The sequence below is a fragment of the Thalia democratica genome, chromosome 7, assembly GCF_965202585.1.
Source record: "Thalia democratica chromosome 7, ktThaDemo2.hap1.1, whole genome shotgun sequence".
NCBI lineage: Eukaryota > Metazoa > Chordata > Thaliacea > Salpida > Salpidae > Thalia > Thalia democratica.
In genome coordinates, this window is record NC_139171.1 from 60,161,785 (window position 1) to 60,184,523 (window position 22,739).

Consider the following 22,739-nt stretch of genomic DNA (forward strand, 5'->3'; position numbering starts at 1 on the left):
CTTTTGTATCGAACTTGTTAAAAAATGTAATTAAACCATCAGTCATGTACCAAAAACAACTTAAACGCTGTATACGTTTCTATAAGGAGATATATTAGAATATGGTAGAATTTCGAAGTTAGATGGAGGTATATGATAGAATCTGTCGTGTTTAGCTAACCTTTAGGTTGTTGGTTTGTAAACTTGTTGAAGATTTTGTCTAAAAAGATAGAATAAGTAAAGATTTATCTAAGTCAAAAAATTAATACAATACATTTTTTTATTTATAAATTAGTTTGTATTTATGTAATGACTGTACTTTTCATAACTTGAATGAAAAAAAAAGTTAAAATAAACCTAGAAAAAACAACAAAAAAAAAGAAATTTAGATTCTTTATAATTTTAAATGTTAGAATTTATAATCATATAATAAAGTTTGATAACTTTTTTTAATTATTACAAGTCTGAGAACCAAATTGTAGGTTAATTTCTACACAAAATGCTTTAATTAAAGTTAGAAACTTATTATACTTTAGTTATTTTTATACAATGGACTATTTTATCTGAACCCATATATTATTTAAGTTGTTATATCTAAGATATTACAATATGAAAGACTTAAATAGTATTTTAAATAAAATAAAATACAACGAGAACAATTTAAACCATGTTTTTAAATTTAAAAAACAAGTTTTTTTCTTTTTTACCAAGTAACATGTGTTCTTTTGACATAAAAAGCCTCTTTACTAATGTCCCAGTGGATGAGACTATAAATATATGTTTAAATGAACTTTATAATTCTGGTCTTACAGCTCCTTCTATTCCAAAAGATGTTTGTCTTAGTATGTTAAACATGGCAGTAAAAAAAAATGTTGAATTCAGATTTAACTCTTATATTTAAAAACAGATAGATGGAGTGGCGATGGGTAGTCCACTTGGCCCTATTTTAGCCAACATTTTTGTGGGATACTTTGAAACATTGCTCTTTTCCAAGTATCAAAAACCAATAAATTATATTAGGTATGTTGATGACATTTTTGTGTCTTACAATGATGAATATAACATTGAGGAATTATTTAGCAAAATTTCGAATTTACACCCAAACTTAAAATTTACTATTGAAAAAGAAAAAGACAATTGCTTACCTTTCTTGGATGTACATCTGTTGCGTACATCTTCTAAGTTGCTTACTACTGTTTACAGAAAACCAACATTTGCTGGTCAATATTTTCCATTTCAGTCATTCTGCCCTTTATCTCAAAAACTAGGTTTAATTTCCTGTTTGGTATTCAGAGCACACAAGATTTGTTCGAAAAAGTTGTTTGAAGAGGAATTAGATAAAATAAAAAATATTTTTGAAGCTCTTGGTTATCCATCGCATATAGTCAGAAAGACAATTAACAATACAATCTCAAAATTTGAAAAACCGGTTAAATTTGGTCCTAGTAAATGCCCTGTATATTTGAGATTGCCATATCTCGGTAAAGTAGCAACTGCTCTAGAAAAGACTGTAAAATACACTGTAAAGTCCACTTTTAACTCTGTACAACTAAGAATCAGTCATGCTACAAGAAAGCCCTTAAATGGAATTTGTAAAGACCGTACTGCCGATCATGAAAAAAGTAAAATAGTTTATATGTACAAATGCCACTGTGACAGTGAGTACATTGGCAGAACGTCCCAAAGATTCCATATAAGAAGGGACCAACACGTTTTTAATTCCCTCAGAAGATGGATGGACACTGGTTTAAAAAAACCATGTAATAGATCCTCAGCGATAGCTGAACACTTATTAAACAATTCAGATTGCGCAAAGAACTATAGTGATAGTAACTTTTCAATTTTAAGTAAAGCTCGTAACGATTATCACCTGAGTGTTTTAGAATCTCTTTTTATAAAAACATGTAAACCTAATTTGTGTAAGCAGCAATACGTTTATAAATCTAATCTTTATAAGTTGTTATAGATTTTATTTGAATTTTGTCGCTTATTTTTATTTTTATTTTATTTTTATGTTGCTTATCTTAGTTAAATTACTGATAAACTGTTTTATATATGCATTTATGAATTGTGAATGTCTAATTAATTTTTGCTCAATTATGCTAATTAGTGTTAATTGATTTTTCTGATTTTTCTGATGTAACCTCTAACTATTTATATACTCAAAATTTAATCTTAAAATTAGTTGCTAACTAAAGTAATTGAAAAGCGTTAGCCGAAATCGATTTTACTTGTTTGTTGCTTTAATAAAGATGTTTTTGATAGAATTTTGTCTTAGATTTCTGTACAAGATATGTAGTACTAAAAAGTTAAATTTAAAAAACGAATTTATATTAATATTACCCGTCAATTTTCTACTTTATTACTAAACAGAAATTCAAGTTTTATTAAAATGCTTACTATACTTTTTTTTTATATTTAGCACATATGTGTTACTGAATTATGCCTAGCTTCAAAAGTTAAATATATAGCTACAGTTTATACTTGTTTTTTTTATGTTTATAACAATTTAGTTTTTAAAAATAGTTTTAGCTTAAATATAACATTTTGAAATAATACCTTATAATTATTGCGTGTTTTTGTATTCAGGTATGAAAACTTTGTACTCATAATCAATTAGTTAATTAAAAAATATCTATTAAAATGATGAGAATAGTATTAATGATAAAAAAAAACTTTGATTTAAGAAAAGTTATATATTCCCTGAAAATAATAATGTTTGTAGTTTGTCGGTTTTTTAAATTTGTATAAAGGTTTTTTTTTCTGTTTCTCATAGTAAATTTGAGAATAAACACAGTCTAAAAATCTATCAATATTTTAACTTATCTAAAATCGTACTATTGTTAGCCGTATACAAACGACTACCAAAAAAAAAAGAATATTTCTACCTAAAATTTTAATATTTATCATTCTCGGTTTGTTTTTACAATATTTTATAAACATAATGCTTGTGGGTATATAACTTTGTATAATAAAATGTCGAAAAACTGTTACAAACTAGGATTAATTTTCAAGTTTTTTTTTAATTACTTGAAATATAGTAATAGTTAAAATGACTTGTTGGTTGATAAGGATACATCATATAAATTTTTTTTTATTTAACTTTATCTTGAGTTGAAAAAATCAATTTTAAATTTTTAAGTTTGTTTAATTAAATTAAGGAAGGTTATTTATTAAACTAATATACATTAAAATTACAATTAAGTTTTATATTTAGTAATAATCACAGAAATAAATTATGAAAGTTTTTAATTAGTTATGTTTCTAAATTAATTATAAAGTTGCCTTAAAGTTAATGAAACTACGATTATTAAGTTATTAAAAACAGTCAAGGAATAGTCTAGTTTTGTTTATTTTAATTTTCGAATTTTATGCACCAACTTCAAAAATACAGTTAAAGTTCTTAATTTCCACAAATTTTATATCAATGTATAAAGACGAAGATGAAGTTAGTTAAGTAACAAGTAATTTTTATAATGTTTAAAGTTTTTTGAAATTATGTCGCTTTTAAACTTAAAAAACTAAAAGATAAATCTTAATAAGCATGTACACAGGTTCAAAGTCCAATTTTTTAATTGTAATAAAAATATCACATTTTACATGATTAAATTTATTGACTTCGTACTTAGTTTGAATTTGTTTTTTTTTTAATTTATGTACATCTTAAATGTATTATCTCATCAATATACCCTTTTCTGCTCTAAACCTAATTTTTTCGTTTTAATATTTTTGGCTTTATATAAAATCAAATAATTGAGGTAAATATTTATAATTTTAATTAATGATAGTTGTAAAGCCTGTCTAAAGTGTGGAAATTTTCTTAAAATAATAAGAAAATAATCTTTACTTTAATGAATAAAATTTCAAACGTTTTTCTAGCTAATAAAAATTATCAGCCATATTTGATAGGCTACAAAACAACTAAGAAAATTGCAAGATAGGTTATACTTTTTTCAAATTGTATTATAATGTACTATTGAACTAACTAAGAGTTTGTGGTTATTAATCACAGTTATATTGTCAATATTATTTTTATAACTATTAACTTGATTTGATAAAAAAATGATAACTTATAAACTATTTAAGCTTGTTTTATATGTTTATTGATATGACTAAATACGTTTTTAAACGAAATAATATTTCTAATATAGATTAGAAAAACAACTATAAAAATATTGTTATAGCATTAATATTAAATAAAATGTTAACACAACTACATTTATCACGCATTTATCTGCTATGTACAAGTTTTGAAAACTAAAAATTAATAGTGTGTTTCTTTACAAGTTTGTTTTAAGATTTATAATAGTATTACTTCAAAATAACTGTTTTCTCAAAATAAAGATATAATTTATAAAAATTACTTAGATAAAAACGTAGCATATATAACTTGATTAATAATATTTTTAAAAAATTTAAATTGTAAATTGTATCATACAATTTTACTAAATGTTTTAATTTTGTTACAAAGTTTATTAATGTAAAGATAGCCATGCTAAATAGTTCTAAAACCTGCTTATATATCATAAATGTGTATACTACTATTTTATTAATTTATCTTAAACATTTAAGATATTATGTTTATTATCAATAAATTTTTTCAAATTATATATGTAATTTAAAAAACAAGTTATTTTAGTTACAAATACGTATTTTTAATTTAAACTCGGTTTAATTGAAAGAAAAAACTTAATAATTATCACATAATCACTTATTTTAATATTTTTAAGCTAAGTTTAGGTTTTTTAAATAAATCTAATAAAACCTTTGATAACATACAATTTTTGTTAAGAAGAAGAAAGCAATTAGTTAAATTAAATTTTTTTTTGTTCAATAAAAAAGGTCCTAATTACTAACAACTTATATTCGTTGAACAAACGAACTAATTTGTTGTACTAATTTATTTTATAATTTTTTGTTCTGTCTATCTGAAACAGCTACAAAATATAGAAACATACTTTATTGACTTATTTATATAAAACAATAGCTACATTGTTAGATTATTATTTAATAGTATATTTTACGAAAGCGTTTGTGTGATAAATATATTTTTAACTTCTGATAAAAAAATATTTAAATAAATATTCAAGCTGGGGTTTCCTAAAACGGTTTTCATAAACAGCCCTTTTGAATAAATTTTGGTAGTTAGCCACTCATATATTCAGATTTTTATATGCAAGTTATGCTTAAAAACATACACTAAAAAGATCATAAAGGTTTAAATTGATGTTATATTTCAAATAACTAGCTAGAAATGATTAGCAAACATGAACTGTTATAAAAAAAAGTTGTGCCTAATTTTTGAATTGTACAATTGTTCTGTAATATGTAAATGAACAATAAAAAAATGATTTAAACTATACAATTGTGCTATATATTTTTTTTAAATCTAGATATTAAGCATTTCAGTACAACATACTTTGTATTTACTAAGCTAAATGTTACAAAGAAACATAAAAAAATAACTGTTAAAACACTTACTTCAGTATTTTAAAAACTATTATGCTTAAAATATCTTACTTCAGTTATAGATATTATTAAAAATAATGAGAAATTTGTTAATTTAGTACTGTCTAGATAAAAATTTATCTTGTTTTAAAGTTACTTATGTAAGTGTACTAGGTCTTGAAATTTTTATATATTAAAAAAATTGTTTTTCTGAATATATTAAGTTTATTATATTCAATGGAGTCCAATGATTTAAAATCAAAAAATGATTTAGTTTTTAGTTATCCAAGCTATTTATTCGACTATGATTATACTTTGTTGGACGACAAACATTCTTAAACTGCTAAAAAGTCTGACAACATAAATGTATGTTAAAATCTACACAAAGTTATTTAATTAAAACTAGAAACTTATAACACTTTATATATTAAATAATCAACTGTTTATATTTTGAAGCGTATAATTTTTATGTTCTTGTAATTAATATATTATTTTATAAGATGCTTTAAGAGTGTTTGAAATAAAATTAAGTAGCATAAGAACACATTAAACCATATTTTTAAAGTTTTTAAAAAGAATTTGTATTAATAGATACGTCATTTTTTATTACTTTACAAAAGTTGAAGTTTCATGAAAATGCTTACTTCGTAGTTTTTAAAGTTTTGCACAAAAGTTTTACTGAAATACGCTTAGCTTCAAAAGTTTGCTACAATTTTCTTGTTTTGAGTTTTCAAAACATATTTTGTTTTTCAAAATAGTTTCAGCTTTTATGTTAAAATATTGAAAATACTGTTTTAAAAAGCTACTTTTTTGTAGTATATAAGTTTTAGAGATTTACACTTATAATTAATAATTATAAATATACTTATTAAATAAAATAATGTAAACTATTTTATAAAATAATGGTTAGAATTATGTTAATAAAATCTAAAAAAAAACTTTCAAGTATCATTAATCTAATTTAAGTAAAAATTATTAAACTTTATAGAATGGCACTTAAAAATTATATAATTGTAATAAGCATCGGGATGTAAATGTTTTTTAAACATATTTTTTACCATATAATCTCTCTGAAACTTTATATCAAAATATTTATTAATACGTTTATGTTGTTATTTGAAATTTAAAGCTAATAGTTTGCTAGTAGATACCCAAGCAAAGCAAGTACACTGGAGTATACAATAATAGAAATATAATAAAAGTGATAAATATTTACGTAGTACTCTTTTTTTATTAAATTATCATACCTTACTGTTTGTTAACTTTATATGGAGCTATTAAAGTTCAAGAAATACTGATTTAGTTTTTATCATATTATGTTGTTATTATTCATCAAAGTTTAATTATCACTTCGTTATATACTTTATAACTGTTTAAAAGCTAAAAACTATTTTAATATTTATTTTTAACTACTTTAAGAGTTTTTATTTATATACTTAGGCTTGAAAGCGATTCAGCTACTGAAGAACTATGTAAAGCCGATGGTATGATTGGTCCTTGGAAGTGACTGCATATTAGCCGACTTGCTCCGACATTGCAAGTCATTTTTAGTATCCCATCTTGACATTTTAGTCAAGTTTTGGGATATAATCTATATGTATATATATAACGATGTATATAGATTTATTTCATTTATATTAAGGTACAAGTTTTTATATTTTCAGATGTATTTTAAAATAAACACAGCTTGATATTTTATAAATAGTTTAAATTACCTGTAATAATATTACTATTAGCCGTATACAAACGACTACCAAACAAGGAGAATTTCTAGCTAATTTTCTAACAAACGCTTTATTCTCAGTTTGTTTTTATATAACTTTATTTTCATAATACTTGTGGGTAAAGGTTATTTATAATTTTCTATGATGAAAAAAAATAAGTAGCTATTACAAACTAGGATTAATTTCAAAATTATTTATTTCACTAATTGAAGTATAGTAATAGTTTAACATGACTTGTTGGTAAATAACTTAAAACATCATCTAAAGTAGTTTTTTCACTTAATTTTATCCTTGGTTAAAAAGAATAAATTTCAAAGTTTTAATTTAATGTAGCTTTTTAAGTTAATTTTTTTAAATTACAGAAAGTTATTTATCGAATTATTACGCACTTTAAACTAAAACTAAACTTAAGTTTAAGAAGCTTAAAAAATATTTAAATGTAACCAATAATCACAGAATAAATCATTTTTGCATTTAATTAGTTATATTTCTAAATCAAGTAAAACCACGGTAGTTAAGTTTTTAAAAGAGTCAAGTATTTGTCTTGTTTTGTTAAGTTTAATTTTTTTAATTTTATGCACCAATTTCAAAAATACAGTTAGAAGTCTTCATTAAGTAGCATAAATTTTTATAACATTATATAAAGACTATAAACTGATTATAGAATTAAATAAGTAAAAAGGTGAAGTTAAGTTAAGTAAGAAGTATATTTTTAAAGTGTTTAAATGTTTTTCAAATTTATGTTGTTTTAAACGTAATAAATCTGATTAAACATGTAAACAGGTTCAAATTCCAGCATTTTAATAGTATGATATGTATTTACTTTGTAATAAATATTGAATTTTAGCTCAGTAAATTTCTGGACTTTGTACTTAGTTTGTTGATTTCTTTCTAAAGTTTATGAAATTTGTTAAATGTATTATATTATGAATATACACTTTTTTACTACAAACCTGATTTTTTTTGTTATTATGTTTTTTCTTTAATGTAATATTAAAGAATTACGGTAAACATTTTAGCAATTTTAAATAATTTTAGAGATAAAAAGCAAATATATTATGCGGAAATCTTCTTAAAATTGTAAAGTATAATATTTACGTTAATAATTTAAACTTAAAAACTTTTTCTTTTGTAGTAAAATATACCAACCATTTTTGATTGGCTACTAGACAATAAGGAACAATAAAAGAAGGTTTAAAAAATTTCCTATGTTTTTATATAATTTATACTATCAAATTATATAACAGTTTGTTGTTATAAATAAGAATTTCATTTGTCAATATAATTGTTATAACTATTAACTTGATTTGACACAACAAAAAGATATACAAAAGGTTATTTTAGTTTGATTTCATTTTTAGCTTATAAAACTAACTACGTTTTTAAACTAAAAAGTAATTATTAGGTAAAATAATCAAAAACTATAAAAACGTTTTTATACCAAAAATATTAAATTAAATGTAAAAAATTTTCTCACGTGTTCGTTCAAACTAAAACTTTCAATAAGATTTAATAAAAACTTATACGTATATTTTTTTAAGTTTACAAATTTTCTTCAACTAAAATATAACTATTTTTTTTATGTTATTTATTATTATTGGCAATCTACAAACAGCTACCAAATGTAAGAACATTGTTAGGTTACTTTTTTATAGAATGTTGTTAATAAAGCGTTTGTGGGTCAAGTATGTTTTTAATTTCTGCTGTACAAAAATTTAGATAAATTTTCAAACAGGGATTTCTTAAACTCGTTTCCATAATCGAAACCTTTGAATAAAGTTTATAAAAATCATTCACCTATTTAGATTTTTGTATGTAAATTATGCCTGTAAATACGTTTTCTAAAACATTAATGAAAATTACTATACAATTCAGAATGTATGTTGTATTTTAATCATAAACTATAAATTCTTAGTTCACAAAATAGTACAATTCGTGCTTAAAAACTAAACTGTAGCAACTAAGCACTAAACTTTACCTCCTTTTTTCTACTAGGAAAAAGTATTTTTTAGTTTTATTGAATGCTAACTTAGTTTATTGTTTTGTAGTTACGTGTTAGCTCATTCGTGTTATTAAAATAGACTAAAAGTTTTGAGATATGTTTTGTAAGTTTTTAAAGCTAATTTAATATAAAAAAATAAGTTAAGGTTTAAAATTTATCATTTTGAAAAGGGAAATTTATAAAAAGTACGTCTTTTTCAATATTTATTTTGTAAATTTGTACATTTTATCAATACAACAATAATAATGTTTAAATAAAAAACATTATGAGATACATATTATTGAGCTTAAAGCTAGATTTTACCTTATAATAATCAATGTAATAGAACTTTATATAAATATGGTTGTTGAAATTCTAATATTATCAAGATTAGAAATATTTCTTAAATAAAGTTTCTGCTATCTAACTTCTTTTTTTAAATTGAAATGTAATCAACCCCATACAAAACACAAAAAGTATAAATGTTTTTTGTTCAAACATGAAACTAGAAACGCCATGTTATAAATAGCTCTGTATTTTTACTCAGTTTTACTTAGTATGTTCCCTATTGAACTTTACAGAGCTTTACTTTCTAGTTGTTTTTATAGCATAAACATAGTTTAAACCCTAAATTTATTATTTTTGAAAATATTAACTTTTATATATTTAAGACACTTTATTAGTATTTAAGTTTCTCTATTTAAACACGTTCACATATAGTTAATTTTTTAAGTTATTTCTCTTTTGTTTTCTACTTTTTATAGGGCTTTTAATCAAAATTTGAGAAAATGTCATATTAAGTATAGCATAGTTAGCTTATTAATCCTTATTATTCAGTTCGAACTTTTTATAAAACAGTAATTAAACATTTATAAAAAAAATTATCGTAAGTATTTAACAACTTAACAAAGCATTTAATCTTTTTTTTTGTTTTAAAAAACACAAACAATTTCTTAAAACTTAAAAAAAGTATTCCACGAAATCTATATAAAAAACTTTAAAATTCAATTAAATTTTAAGACGTAATAGATATTTTTAGTCTTATTTCATAATGCTTTAAACACTTTATGTTTTCTTTAAAAAGCTTAATAAATAGCTAACTAATCTACCTTAACAGCTTTAACATATTAATAATTTAGGACAAAAAGTCCTTTTTAAGTTTTAAGTTAAAACAAATTGATTTAACATTTTTTACGAAACTTAAAACTTGTTTACAGATTTATTAAAGTAATGAAACACTAAATAAAGTCAAATAACAATAGTTAAGTTAATATAAAGCTTTATAAAATTAGATTTTTTTAATTCTTCTCTTATTAAATGGTTTATATAGCAAATTTAGATTTGAAGTTTAAGATATAAACTGAATCTAAAAGATTATTAAAATATAATTTTTTTTTTTAAATTTCTGTTTGACAAATAAAATCATAAAGACAAAATCAAGTTAAGCATAATTTCAAAAAATAGTGATTTTTTAGTTTAGTGTATTGCATTAATTGTATAAAGGTGTAGCTTTCCCTTTTTTTTTAAAGTTTTTTTTTATAAAAAACTCTTTTTGAAAATCCATTCAGCGGCAAAAGTTAGCGACTATCTAAAATAGTAAATATATAATTTCAAATATTCTACTTACGTATAATTATATCAGCCGTATACAAACGACTATCAAACTACGAAAATTTTTTCTATGAAATTTAGTACAAATATTACCCTTAGTTTCTTTTTACAATGTACTCTTAACATAGTGATTGTGGGTTAAGTTTGTTTAAATATTTTAATTTAGGAGTTTGAGTGCAGATATAAACAAAGATTAAATTTATAATGTATGTAATTTTTTAAATACCTTAATAGTTTAATACCACTTACTACCTAATAAACATAGTTGTCCAAGTTTACTTTTTTATACTTTTTTTGATACAAACAGTCTAAGAAACAAATTATTAAATATTTTAACTTTTAATATCTTTAACTAAGTATAATAAAAATTTAATTAAAATCACGGTTTTAAATAAAATTAAATAAAATCACGGTGTTTAATTTTTGCAATATAATTATTCACTTTTTTAGATTTTAATTTATTCTACTTATTTTAAAAATTTCATAAACCAACTTCAAAGATATAGTCACAATTTGCAATTAAACAGAACAAATGTTTTTATAAAAACTTCTTAAACTGAATTAATAATAGTCTTAAATATAAGATAGATGAAATGAAGTTAAATTAATAGTAGTTTTATTACACTGTTAATTATTTTTTGTAATTATGTCCTTTTAAAACTAAAAAAATATATGTTTAAAAACAGATAAACATCTTTAAACATGTAAACAGGCCAAAGTGCAACTTTTTAACTGTTGTTATTTATTTATTTTGTAATATTTATTACATTTCATTTGATAATATTCTACACTTTGTACTTCTTCTTTTTTGTTGTGTTAAATTTATTATGTCATGAATATTAATTTTTTTACTCTAAGCCTGTTTTTTTATTATTTTTTATGTAATACTAAGTATTTTAGAAATACTTAAGTATTTTAGTACTAAACAAGTTAAATGGCCCATAAACATGTGTAAATGTTCTTAAAACTATAAAAATATAGCACTTACATTTTTAAAATCTTATGCGTTTTTCTTGCTAATAAAAGATATTAGCCATAACTATTTGCCTACCAAAAAATTAATAAGTTGAGAGAAAGTTAAATCACTGTTATTTCATTTGTTTTATTATTTATAACTCCAAGTTAATTAAAAGTTTGCCGTTTCAAACAATAAATTTTTATGTCAATATATTTGTTTTAATTATTAACTTGATTTGATAGAATAAAAAAATATATACAGTTGGCTTACTTTAATTTACTAGTTAGTTTACTTTAATATTTAATTAATAGCACTAGCTAAGATTTAAAACAAAATAGTAATAACTTTTTCGTTAAAACTAATATAAACTTTAAAATATTAGTTATAGCAAAAACATTAAATTACAAATTATCAAATATTAACAAATATTTAATTAGTATGGGCTTGTCTGCTATATACAAATTGTAAAAAATTGAAAATTATTAGTATATTGCTTTACAGACTAGTTTTTAGATTTTTAACTGTTGTAGGCCAAAGTAACTGTATGTTAAGTCTAAGAATTATTGCTTATATAAAATTTTAGCATATTTGATTTTAGATTTTTAGCCATTCTAACACAAGTTTACAGAATTCCTTATAAAAATTGAAATTGGCTGAAGAAAAGAAAAATAAACTCGAACCTTGGTAAATGTCAAGTTCTAAATATTTAAAAAACGATAAAATAAATTGTGATTAAAAACAATATCTACGTTTTCTAAAAACTAAAGTTTTATTCCTTGAAAAATATCTAATGTTTTAAAGCGTAGAACTTAAATACATCAGTAAATAAATGCAATTTTAATTATTCCTAAAATTAAATAGTTGCTAAGTTGATTGCTTATGATAATGCTAATCTTTAACTTGATTAATTATGGTATATTTTTAGTTAATGTAGTTTATAACTTATAATAATGTTATATGTCTATCTACAATTTTTTATGCTTTAAATAGTTAAAAAACTGTTCAATTCAACTAACTTCAAAAGGTAAAAATCTTACCTAAAACTTTTTGAGTTTGTTCAAAATTAATTTAACATTAATTAAGTATAGATAGGAAAGTTATAATTTTTGTTTGTTCGTTTGACATATAGTGAACCGTACAGATATATAAATATCCGAATTAAAACTTTCGTTTGAGTAAAAGAAAACATTATATAGTAAGTTTTGTGTTTACTTATTTATTTCAATTAAAATAGTTCTTGTTCAGCTTTCATATCTTTATGTTGTTTTTTATTACTAGCCATTAACAATCAGTTACCAATTATTACATACTTCATAGACCTCTATTTTAAAACAATAACTTCTTTACAAAGTTTCTAATTATAAGATTTTGTTTAGAAAGCGTTTGTGGGTTAAGTATGTTATTAATTTCTGTCAAGTTAAAATTTGGATAAATATTTAAACCAGGGTTTCCCAAATTCATTTCCATAATCGGCCTTTTTGAATAAGTTTAATAAATAATCATCCACCTTTTTAGATTTTTGTATGTAAGTTATGCCTCTACATACGTTTTTAGAAACATATAATAAAATAACCTTGCAAAGCAGAGTTTGTTGGTATATCTTTAACATTTAATTATTAATGCTTAGTTTACATAACTTTTATGAAAAGTAAACAATTTTTGCTCAAAATTTAAAATGTTGCAATTTTTCTGTAAATAGTTATTTAAACTACACATGTGTGCTAAATGATAAAAAAAACTTAATAGGTAAGCATTTCAGTAGAGTTGTACTTTATATTTATATATAAAGATAAATGCAACAAAAAATAAAAATAAAATTAACTGTAAAAAAACTAATTTAGAAAGTTAAAAATCAAATTTCACTTAAGACATTATAAAATATAAAATATATAAAGTACACATGATAATTAATTTATTACTGTCTACGAGATAAAAAAGTATATAATTTTAAACTATCCTTTGTAAGTATATTCGGTCCAAAAGGTTTTTATTTTATTAAACGTTCTGCACTTAATATAAATAAAATTTATTTAATCCAACAATGTACAATAAATTAAAGTTAAAACTGTTTTGTACAATTTTTTAGGTATCGAAGATTTTCAATTGACAATGACTATGCTCTTTTAGCTACCAAAACTAAATTGAAGTGGTTATTAAAATATTTAGCTGAATAGAAATTCAACCGTTTTTATTTTTTCTAGTTAAAGTCTAAAATAAACATAAGTAGTTCAAAATTTATAAATTGTAGATATTTTAGTAAACTTAATATTTTTAATAGTGATTGACGAATTCTATTAGAAACAAATATTTTTAATAAATCGTTTGACATGCTTGTATTCCAAAAAAAATCTTTTTTATACAATAGTTTGAATCAATAATTGTAATTTTATATATTTTTTTCTTGACTTTAAACTAAAATTGATATTTCATTGATAAACATAAACTACTTAAAACTATACTTCTGTAAAACTAATTTGTATACTTATGTTTCATCTAATAAAATTTTTACATCAGTAAAAAACTTTAGTTCTTGATATTGTATTATTAAATTTTCTAATACTATGTAATTGTTAGATCGTTATAAATTAGTTTTTAAATCAGCCAAGTTATAATGGCTACCAAACAATATAAGAGCATTGTCAATTTATACCATCTTTTACATATTTCACATTCTAACTGAACATTTGTGGTCTTGAATAACTTTTAAAAAATAATTTATTTTATGCCGCATTAAGCTCCTTTTTTGGAATTTGAACGTAATCTACTATTCTAATGATTGCAATTAGTACTTTTTTCTTGATTGAGTTCAAATATATTAATTAAAATTTCAAATCGTAACTTACCAGACAATAAAAAAACTTCCAAGGAAAAACTTTTAAACCTTTTAAGTATCATAATTTTCCGTTAAATATTTTTATAAGTTTAAATGGCTGTAGATTAAAAAAACAGCCAAATTCAAATGGCTATCAAAAAGCTATAAGGTTACTAAATGTACGAAATGTAAATCAATAAGTTTCACTCTAAATTTATAATATATAACTAACTGAGAGTTTGTGGTCTTATTAAAATCATAAAAACTTATTTTTAATTATGCTAGATTAAGCTCCATTAACACTTTTGTTTTATTTATTTTTTGTAATATCATTTACGTAGTTTACTTGTACAATGTTTACAATAGTACCACAGGTAAGATAACAACTAATCAGTAAAAAAAATCATGAAATTAAAAATTAAGATTTCAAGTATGGTAAGCTATATTGTATTTTCTACTGTTTGTATTAAATATATTAATGTTATATTGTTTAAGAAAAAAATTAAATATAATTGAAAATTTAGATAGTTCTTCTCACTATATATTTATTTGCTTAGTTAATAGAAAATAACTAACTTAATAACACTAAATTTAATAACTATATTAACGTAACAAACAGTCATAAAAATAAATCATTTAACTGTTTGATTGTTCAATTATTTTAAATTAAGTATAACACAGTCTTAAAACTAATGAGTTGCTTCTTTTTTAACTTAAAAAAAAATCAAATATTTTTCAACCTTAAAATAAAATCGTTGACGTAAAACAAAATTGTAATAAATTTTCTTTATTAAACAGCACAACTGTTTTTACATTATCTTATAAATACTATAAATTGTAAATGTACTAGTCGGAATAATAAGAAAAGATAAATAGAAAAAAAGTTAGTAGGTAAATTTAGTACAACCCTTTAATATATTCCTAATTAAACTAATAAAAACTAAAAATAATTCATTAAAGATAAAAACTACATATATAAATTATGAAAACAGGTTCTAAGTATAACTCTTCAACAATACCAAAATCTGTTTGCACAGGTATACGTTTTAAATACACTTCATAGTCAATTCATATTGTTTTATAATTTTTTAAGTGGCTTGTTTATTACTCAAGAGGTACTTTTTCGTAATTACTTCAAATTAAAACAGCTGAGGATCATAACAATAAGTAAAATAAAACTCTTTATTTTTTTTGAGACACTAAAAAAGTTATTTAAAGTTCTGTAAAATGAGCTGATTAAAAATATTATCTAGTTAATTAAATTTAATTATTTTTTAATTTATATATGCATACCTTTGATTTAGTTATTTCGTTTAGTTTAATAATATTATTATCAATATTTTTTATTGATGTAAAGTTATTAGCCATCTACAAATAGCTATAAATAATTGACTTTCGAGTATCAGGTTTCTGACATTAAATATTAATATTAGACTGTTTATATATTATTTTGTAATAAGGAGCATTTGTGAGTATAATATTATTTTAATACATTTCTATAATAAATTTATTATTTTATACTTTGTACTTGATAATTGTTTAAAAAACAGCAACAAATTTACTTTTTTTACTGTAAGGTTGTTTTACATTAAAAGTATTACAAATAACAATTTTTAATACTTTTATTTGTATATTTTTCATAATTACTACTGCAAAAAACTTGTTTTATTTAAAAAAAAAGGTTTTTCACTTATATCTATTAACTTGTTGTTTTTAATTGATTTTCATTATTGTGTAAGTTGCTACATAAATTTTAATGATTTTGATTTTATTTTTGTTTTGAAACTTTATAATAACATATGTTATTTTTTGGTTAAATCTTTGCAGCAAACTTAGTTTAAATAAAGTTATATTTTTAATAACGTACAAAAAAAAATGTTTTACATTTATACCTTAGTTTTTTTTAAAGGTTTTTTAAACTTATTTTTCTAAAGGCCTAAATATACTTATAAATTTCTAACATAACTTTTTATAAAACCTTTTAACGTTTTCCATTCTTATTTTTAACGATTATGTGAAGACTTGACACATAATAAATCAAAATATAAGTACTGAAATGTTGTTAACTTGCTTAAAGTTTTTAAGGTTTGTAGTTTATATTTATGTCAAAATACTTATAAGCATTGTTTCGAATACTTTGTTTTTAAAAGTAATGTGTTAATTTTAAACTCTATTGTAACTATGAACTTTATAAATTATTATATAAAAGCATATATAATAAGTACTTTGCAGAATTTATTAATTTTAAAGTAATTTTCAAGAACAAAATTTGTTTTATTGTTTTAAATAGTGAACTTAAAAATATAACATAATTAGAAAAAACTTTAAAAATTGTATAAAACAAAAATAGTTTAGAAACTTAAATGTACCAACAACGGACAAAAACTAATTATATGTAATTATACAATTAAGTCTTGAAAAAATACATAAGTTGAAATCGGTTTAAAAGTAGTTTAAAAAATATTATTTTTTTTTATTTATAATTATCATTTTTTGTTATAATTAAAATGTTAAATTGAAAGAAAACATCAGCCATCTACAAACTGCTATCAAGTTTCAGACACAACAGTTTTTTAAAATATCAAAGATTTAAGTATGTTGCCTTAAATGAAATTATAGCTTTTTTACCAGATATAAGTCAGACTCCAAATGAAAATAGTTTAAAAATCAAATACAAAAGCATGAAATTATTTTTGAATATATGTGATAACTAATAGGGTTTACATGGTGATGTAAATGTATTCACTACAAAAACTTTATACATTTAAAACTAATAAATTTGTTGTAAAGTTTATTAAAAAAATGGTAGCTGGAAAATCAGTATTTGAAAAAGTTAATTCAAACTTCTATTTTTTGTCTTAACTTATAAGAATCATTCCTTGGAATAATTTAAGTAAAATAATCTATTCTATAAAATAATGTATGAAATAAAAAAAATAACAATTACTGTCTTTAAGCATCATTTGAGTCAAATTTAAATTTTTTCTTTGAAAAAATTAAAAACTAATTTGACCATAGCTATTACTTATATAAACTAAGTAGATTTTTACAAAGTATAAGATGTTCTTTAAAAACTCTCTGCCCAATAAAAAACACTTTGCTAAACCGCAAAAAAACTACAAAAGAAAATTAACAATATTTATTTTATAATTAAGAGAAATATATTAATTTAACCTAGTAGTTTAAAAAATTAAGTATATATTGCATAATTTAGTATTAAGTTCAGTTATTCTTTTAAGTTATTTAAGTTTTAAACTTAGCGATAAAATTGACCAAGTTTTATATTAAGAATTTTGAATAGCGAGAATAAACCTATTTAAGCATGTAAAAAAGCTCAAAGTCCGAAACTTTTTTTTCTTAATTTTTTTTGTTATTATGTATGTGAACTTTGTACTTAATATGTTATTTTATTGTCAGTCAAGTATTAATGCTTTATTTTTAAAACTTATTTTTAAGTTAGACTTTTTCAATTTTCTGAAAATTTTTAAATATAACAGTGAGTAATAAGTAAGTTGTTCTACATGTAATATTTCATTTGTGATCTTACTTTGAAACAATAAATTATTTTATGGCATTATTACATAGTCAATATTTCTTAAACCGTTTCTTAGCTGAAATACTTTATATACTTTGACACATATGTGTCATAAATAAACTTTTCAATATAATTGTATTTTATAATTTTTTTAGAGTTTAAAAAAAAAAGTTAAAGAAAACAACTTAAAGCTTTAAAAACTATAATGATAAGCAGTTAGTTTCCTCAAAAATATATTAACTTATGAACTTAAGGAAAATTATATTAAAACAATTAAAAAATATTTATTGTTAATTAAGTTTTCAGGTTTTAAAAATTACTTAGAATTGATACGATGATTAACTTTAATATAAAATACAACTTATAACTTACTAAGTCTGATAATGGTAATGAAAATTTAGGTATTATATTTAAAACTAGAATGTTCTCTAAAAATAGTTTATCATTAAGTTCTTTAGTAGTCTGCTTTTTATAACTACAGTACACTACCGCTTAAGTACGCAAGTTGAACCCGACCAAAAAGTGCGTACTTAGCACGGGTAGTGCGTACTTTTTGAAGACATAGTATAATATGAACTTTAGTTGTTTGTTTTCTTTCTTACAACTAGCCACTAAATGAGCCAAATAAACAAGTATTTTTATTTTAAATAACATTTGATACATAATCCTAATCTGCAAATTTTTTAATAGATTTTAAAATGATTATTTTTTTCTATAAAAAGTTTCTACATATTGCTAGTCAAGCTAAGTTTAGTTTAGTTAATACATTTATTATAATTTTCCATTAGCTAAAAAAGTCTGATTAATTTTTTATTTGAAAGAAAAACGTTTTAGGACTGTTTTTGTAAAAAAGTTTATATCAGTATAAACATTTATAGTATAAGTGCACAATGATAAGATGCTCATTAATTTTTTCTTAACTTTAGTTTTTTGTTGTTGTTGCTTCTTTTTATATGTTTATTTTGACTTTATAAAATTGTAACTAGTTTTTGTGGTTAACTAGTTATGTAATATGTCACGTTAAAATAAGCCTTTCTTTTGCAGATATTCTGAAAGTTTTTTAATAAAAAAAGTTTAGAAATTTTAGAAAAGTTTAGAAAAATTTAGAAAAATGGATGGAAAGCGTCAGAAAATGACTCTATGGAACAAGTCTTTAGAAAAAATCTGAGTCGAAGAAAATTTAGAATTTTTTTGTCTTTCTAGATAAGTGCGTACTTAAGGCGAGGTGCGTACCAAAAAAGTGCGTACTTAAGCGGTAGTCTACTGTATTGTATGAAATTTAATGATTTACTTATTTTGTTAAATTGTATAAACAGTTTAATTACTTATAATTGTAGTGTTATCAACCGTATAAAAACGACTACAAACAAAGTTAGCTGCTAAATGATAAACACCGTTTTAATTATTATTCTCAGCTAGTTTTTGTAATATTTCTTAAACATGATGTTTGTGGGTTATGGTTTTTTTTTTTAACATTTTAATGTAATGTTATTAATTAAAAATAATACTACTTAATTTAATAATAGATAAACTTAATTTGTCAGTTTTTGTTAGTAAATTAAAATTTTGTTAATATTTTTTTACACTTAATATTGTTTTAGATAAGAAATAATTTAAAGATATTTGAAATGTAGGTAGTTGTCTCAAGGTATATTTATTTAAAACTTATAATAAGTTAAAACAGACTATACAATTTTTTATAAAAGTTGTTTCATTCTAAAGGTTTTTTTATAAATTTCATTAAAATTTTCACCAAGTTTTAACGTTTTTTTATTCTTAAGTAATCTTAAGAACATTGAATTAGAAATAAACAGAAAAGATACAATAAATATATAAAAAGAAACGTTACTAACTTAACTGTTTAAGCAAAATATTTATTAACTTATTTACATTGATATTTAAGATAGACATAATATTAAAATATTTATTTTTAATTACTACAAGATTCCTATAAGTTAACTATTACTGATTTTAATACATCAACTATACTTGTTCAAAACATATTTAGTTTTTCAAAATAAATTCAACTTTCCTTCCGTAATATTAAAAACACTGCTTCTAAATATTGCGTTTATTATATTTAAATTTTAAAGCTTTATTTTATAATTAATAAACTAGTACATTTAAAAACTTTTTATTTTTAATTCTGACAAAAATTGTATAAGTTATAGTGAAAAAAAGGCTTTAACATATCTTTAAGTTAGTTTATGAAAAGTAATATAACTTCAAATAATAATGATGTATATAGTTTACCGATTTATTTCATGTATATAAAGGTACGAAGATATTTGAGAACAATTACAGTTTGATAATCTATCAATACTCTAACTCACCTATATTAAAGTATTGTTAGCCATACAAAGAGTATTTCTGACTGATTTTTTAACATACATATTATTACTATGTACCAAAAACAAAAATAGTAAAAGCTACGTTAAAATGCGGTTTTAATGTAATAAATTTTACAATTAGTTGTATATCCAATTAAACTATGAGATGGTATCAAAATTAAATCATGCATTGTAGCTCAACCTATTAATTAAAGAAAAATCACTTATGACTTATTATTGATTGAATCAAAATTAAACTAAATTAAGAATTTAAGAAGAATAGTAAAACGCTATTTCAGTAAACTCTTTATTGGTAAATTATAATGTGAAAATTATTTTGTGCTTCAATCGAATTTCAAGCATTTGTTTAAGTGTACAATTTAATACTCATTAATATTACACATAGGAAAATAAAAGAAAAAAATATTTACTAAGTATACATTTTAGTGAAAACTAACTCTAAAAATATGTTTAAAGGTAATGTTTTCAAAAACAATTATATCTTATTTAATCAGTGAAAACTTTTAAATTAGTAGTTTTAGTATGTTTAAGACAGTTTACTTTACTTGTTGGTAGTAGTCGTAAATTGAAAGAAATTTTGTAAATTTAATAGTTCCTGGGCAAAAATAGACATTTTTGAATTTTTTATTTAAAAAATTAAAAATTACAAAATGAGCATTGCTAAGTCATTTCGTTATCAAAAGCAAGTACAAGTTTCAATAAAATATTTTAAGCTAACTATCTAAAAAATTTATAATTTATAAAACTAAATAACTACCAGTAAATATTGTTAAAGTTTCTTATATTTTGTTAAAAAACAGGGTCTTCCAAAATCAATTTCTTTGACCCTTTCACGGTGTAAATTTGTCTCCCCGATTAGTTTTATATCTCCTTTTTTTACTTAATTACCCATTGCTTCGGATTATTAACATAAAAGTTAGTCATAATATTTTTATTGTTTAAAAAAAACTAAAACAAACAAAATATGCTTAAAATATTTTTTACTAATTTTTACTTTTTAACACAAATGCTAAATTAAATTAATTGAGTTATATTTAATGAAGTTTATACACTTTAGCATGGTCATTAAGAAATATAAAAACTATATTATTTAAAAATTGTTCAATGATGACTAAATCGAAATAAAGGGTGAAATTAATTGTAATTCCGACCTGTTCAAAACAAGTTATTTATTGAATAGAATTCAATGTTTTTTTCAAACTATCATAATAAAATTGTAAACTAAATTTATTGGTACTTATTTTAACAAAATGTGTTTAAACACAATTAGTAGAACTATTGAAATATATGCACCTTTTTGAGAAGTATGTAATAATTTTTAAATTTAACTCAAAACTTATTTTTAAAACTTAGCCCTCACAATCTTATAAACTGTACCTAATTAACTTTAAAATACTTTTTAAGATATGACACATTAAAAGTCTATACAAATAAAAAAAAGTTTAGAATAGGAGTTGGCAGTTTTTTAGCCAGCTAAATTTATCGGAAAACATATTTTATGTAGAAAATTATTCAAAAAAATTACTTGCATGTCAGGTAACTTCAAAAGTTGTACTAAAATTAATTTTTAATAAAAATAACATTAAAAGAATAACTTATTAATCACTACTGTGTAGTAGGCGTAACTTAAAAGACTTTTTTAATTATTTATTTTCAAAGTTACGTTAAAGATCTTTCGTTGCCCGACTTAGTTTAATAGGAAATGTCTGTTTTATTTGTTATATTATTCATTTAATGATAAATGTAAATACAGTTATGAATGATATGATCAATCTTAATAAGTGGGACTTTTTAAAAGTTACATCCAAAAAATGTAATCAGCTGAAGTTTAAAAAATTATATATATTAATGCTTAATACAAAAATATCAACAACTGTTGTTTTTTACTAAATGCGACCTTTTAAATTTGAAATAAAATTAAAAAGAATTTATCTATTGTTTTAAATTTTTCAACAATACTACAATATTAACAAAAACAACTTGAAAAAATTTTTTGAAAGAATTAAAATATTATGTATTCAACATTTTCAAAGGTATTTGTTTCTTAATAACGAATAAATCAATAGTTATATTTACTGTAGTTTTTAAATTACTTTTGAATATAAACAATTGAGTTTCATATTATAATCAAAACCATTAGTAAAACTGTATACACCAACCGTTATTAAGCGGTCATTAAAAATTAGCTATAACTCTATACCTAGAAAGTGAAATTATATTTATAAGTTTCTTTTTATAAAAAGTTAAAATAAAAAGCGTTTGTGGTTAAACTTTAGCAAAAATAAAATTTTAGAATTTTCATTAACTTAAAAAAAATTTTAATTGGAAGTTGTTTTATGA

At 21.5% G+C, this 22,739-nt stretch overlaps 1 protein-coding gene across 1 annotated transcript in view; it reads left to right on the forward strand.

Annotated features, from left to right (window-relative positions):
• Positions 1 to 694: 694 nt before the first annotated feature.
• The window catches only part of LOC145841673 (uncharacterized), a 32,462-nt gene continuing 10,417 nt past the window's right edge, over positions 695 to 22,739 (forward strand). The window contains exons 1-2 of the mRNA XM_082949025.1: positions 695 to 811; positions 887 to 1,690. Of these exons, the coding sequence (XP_082805151.1) occupies positions 695 to 811; positions 887 to 1,690 (921 nt within the window). The remainder of the gene's footprint in view (positions 812 to 886; positions 1,691 to 22,739) is intronic.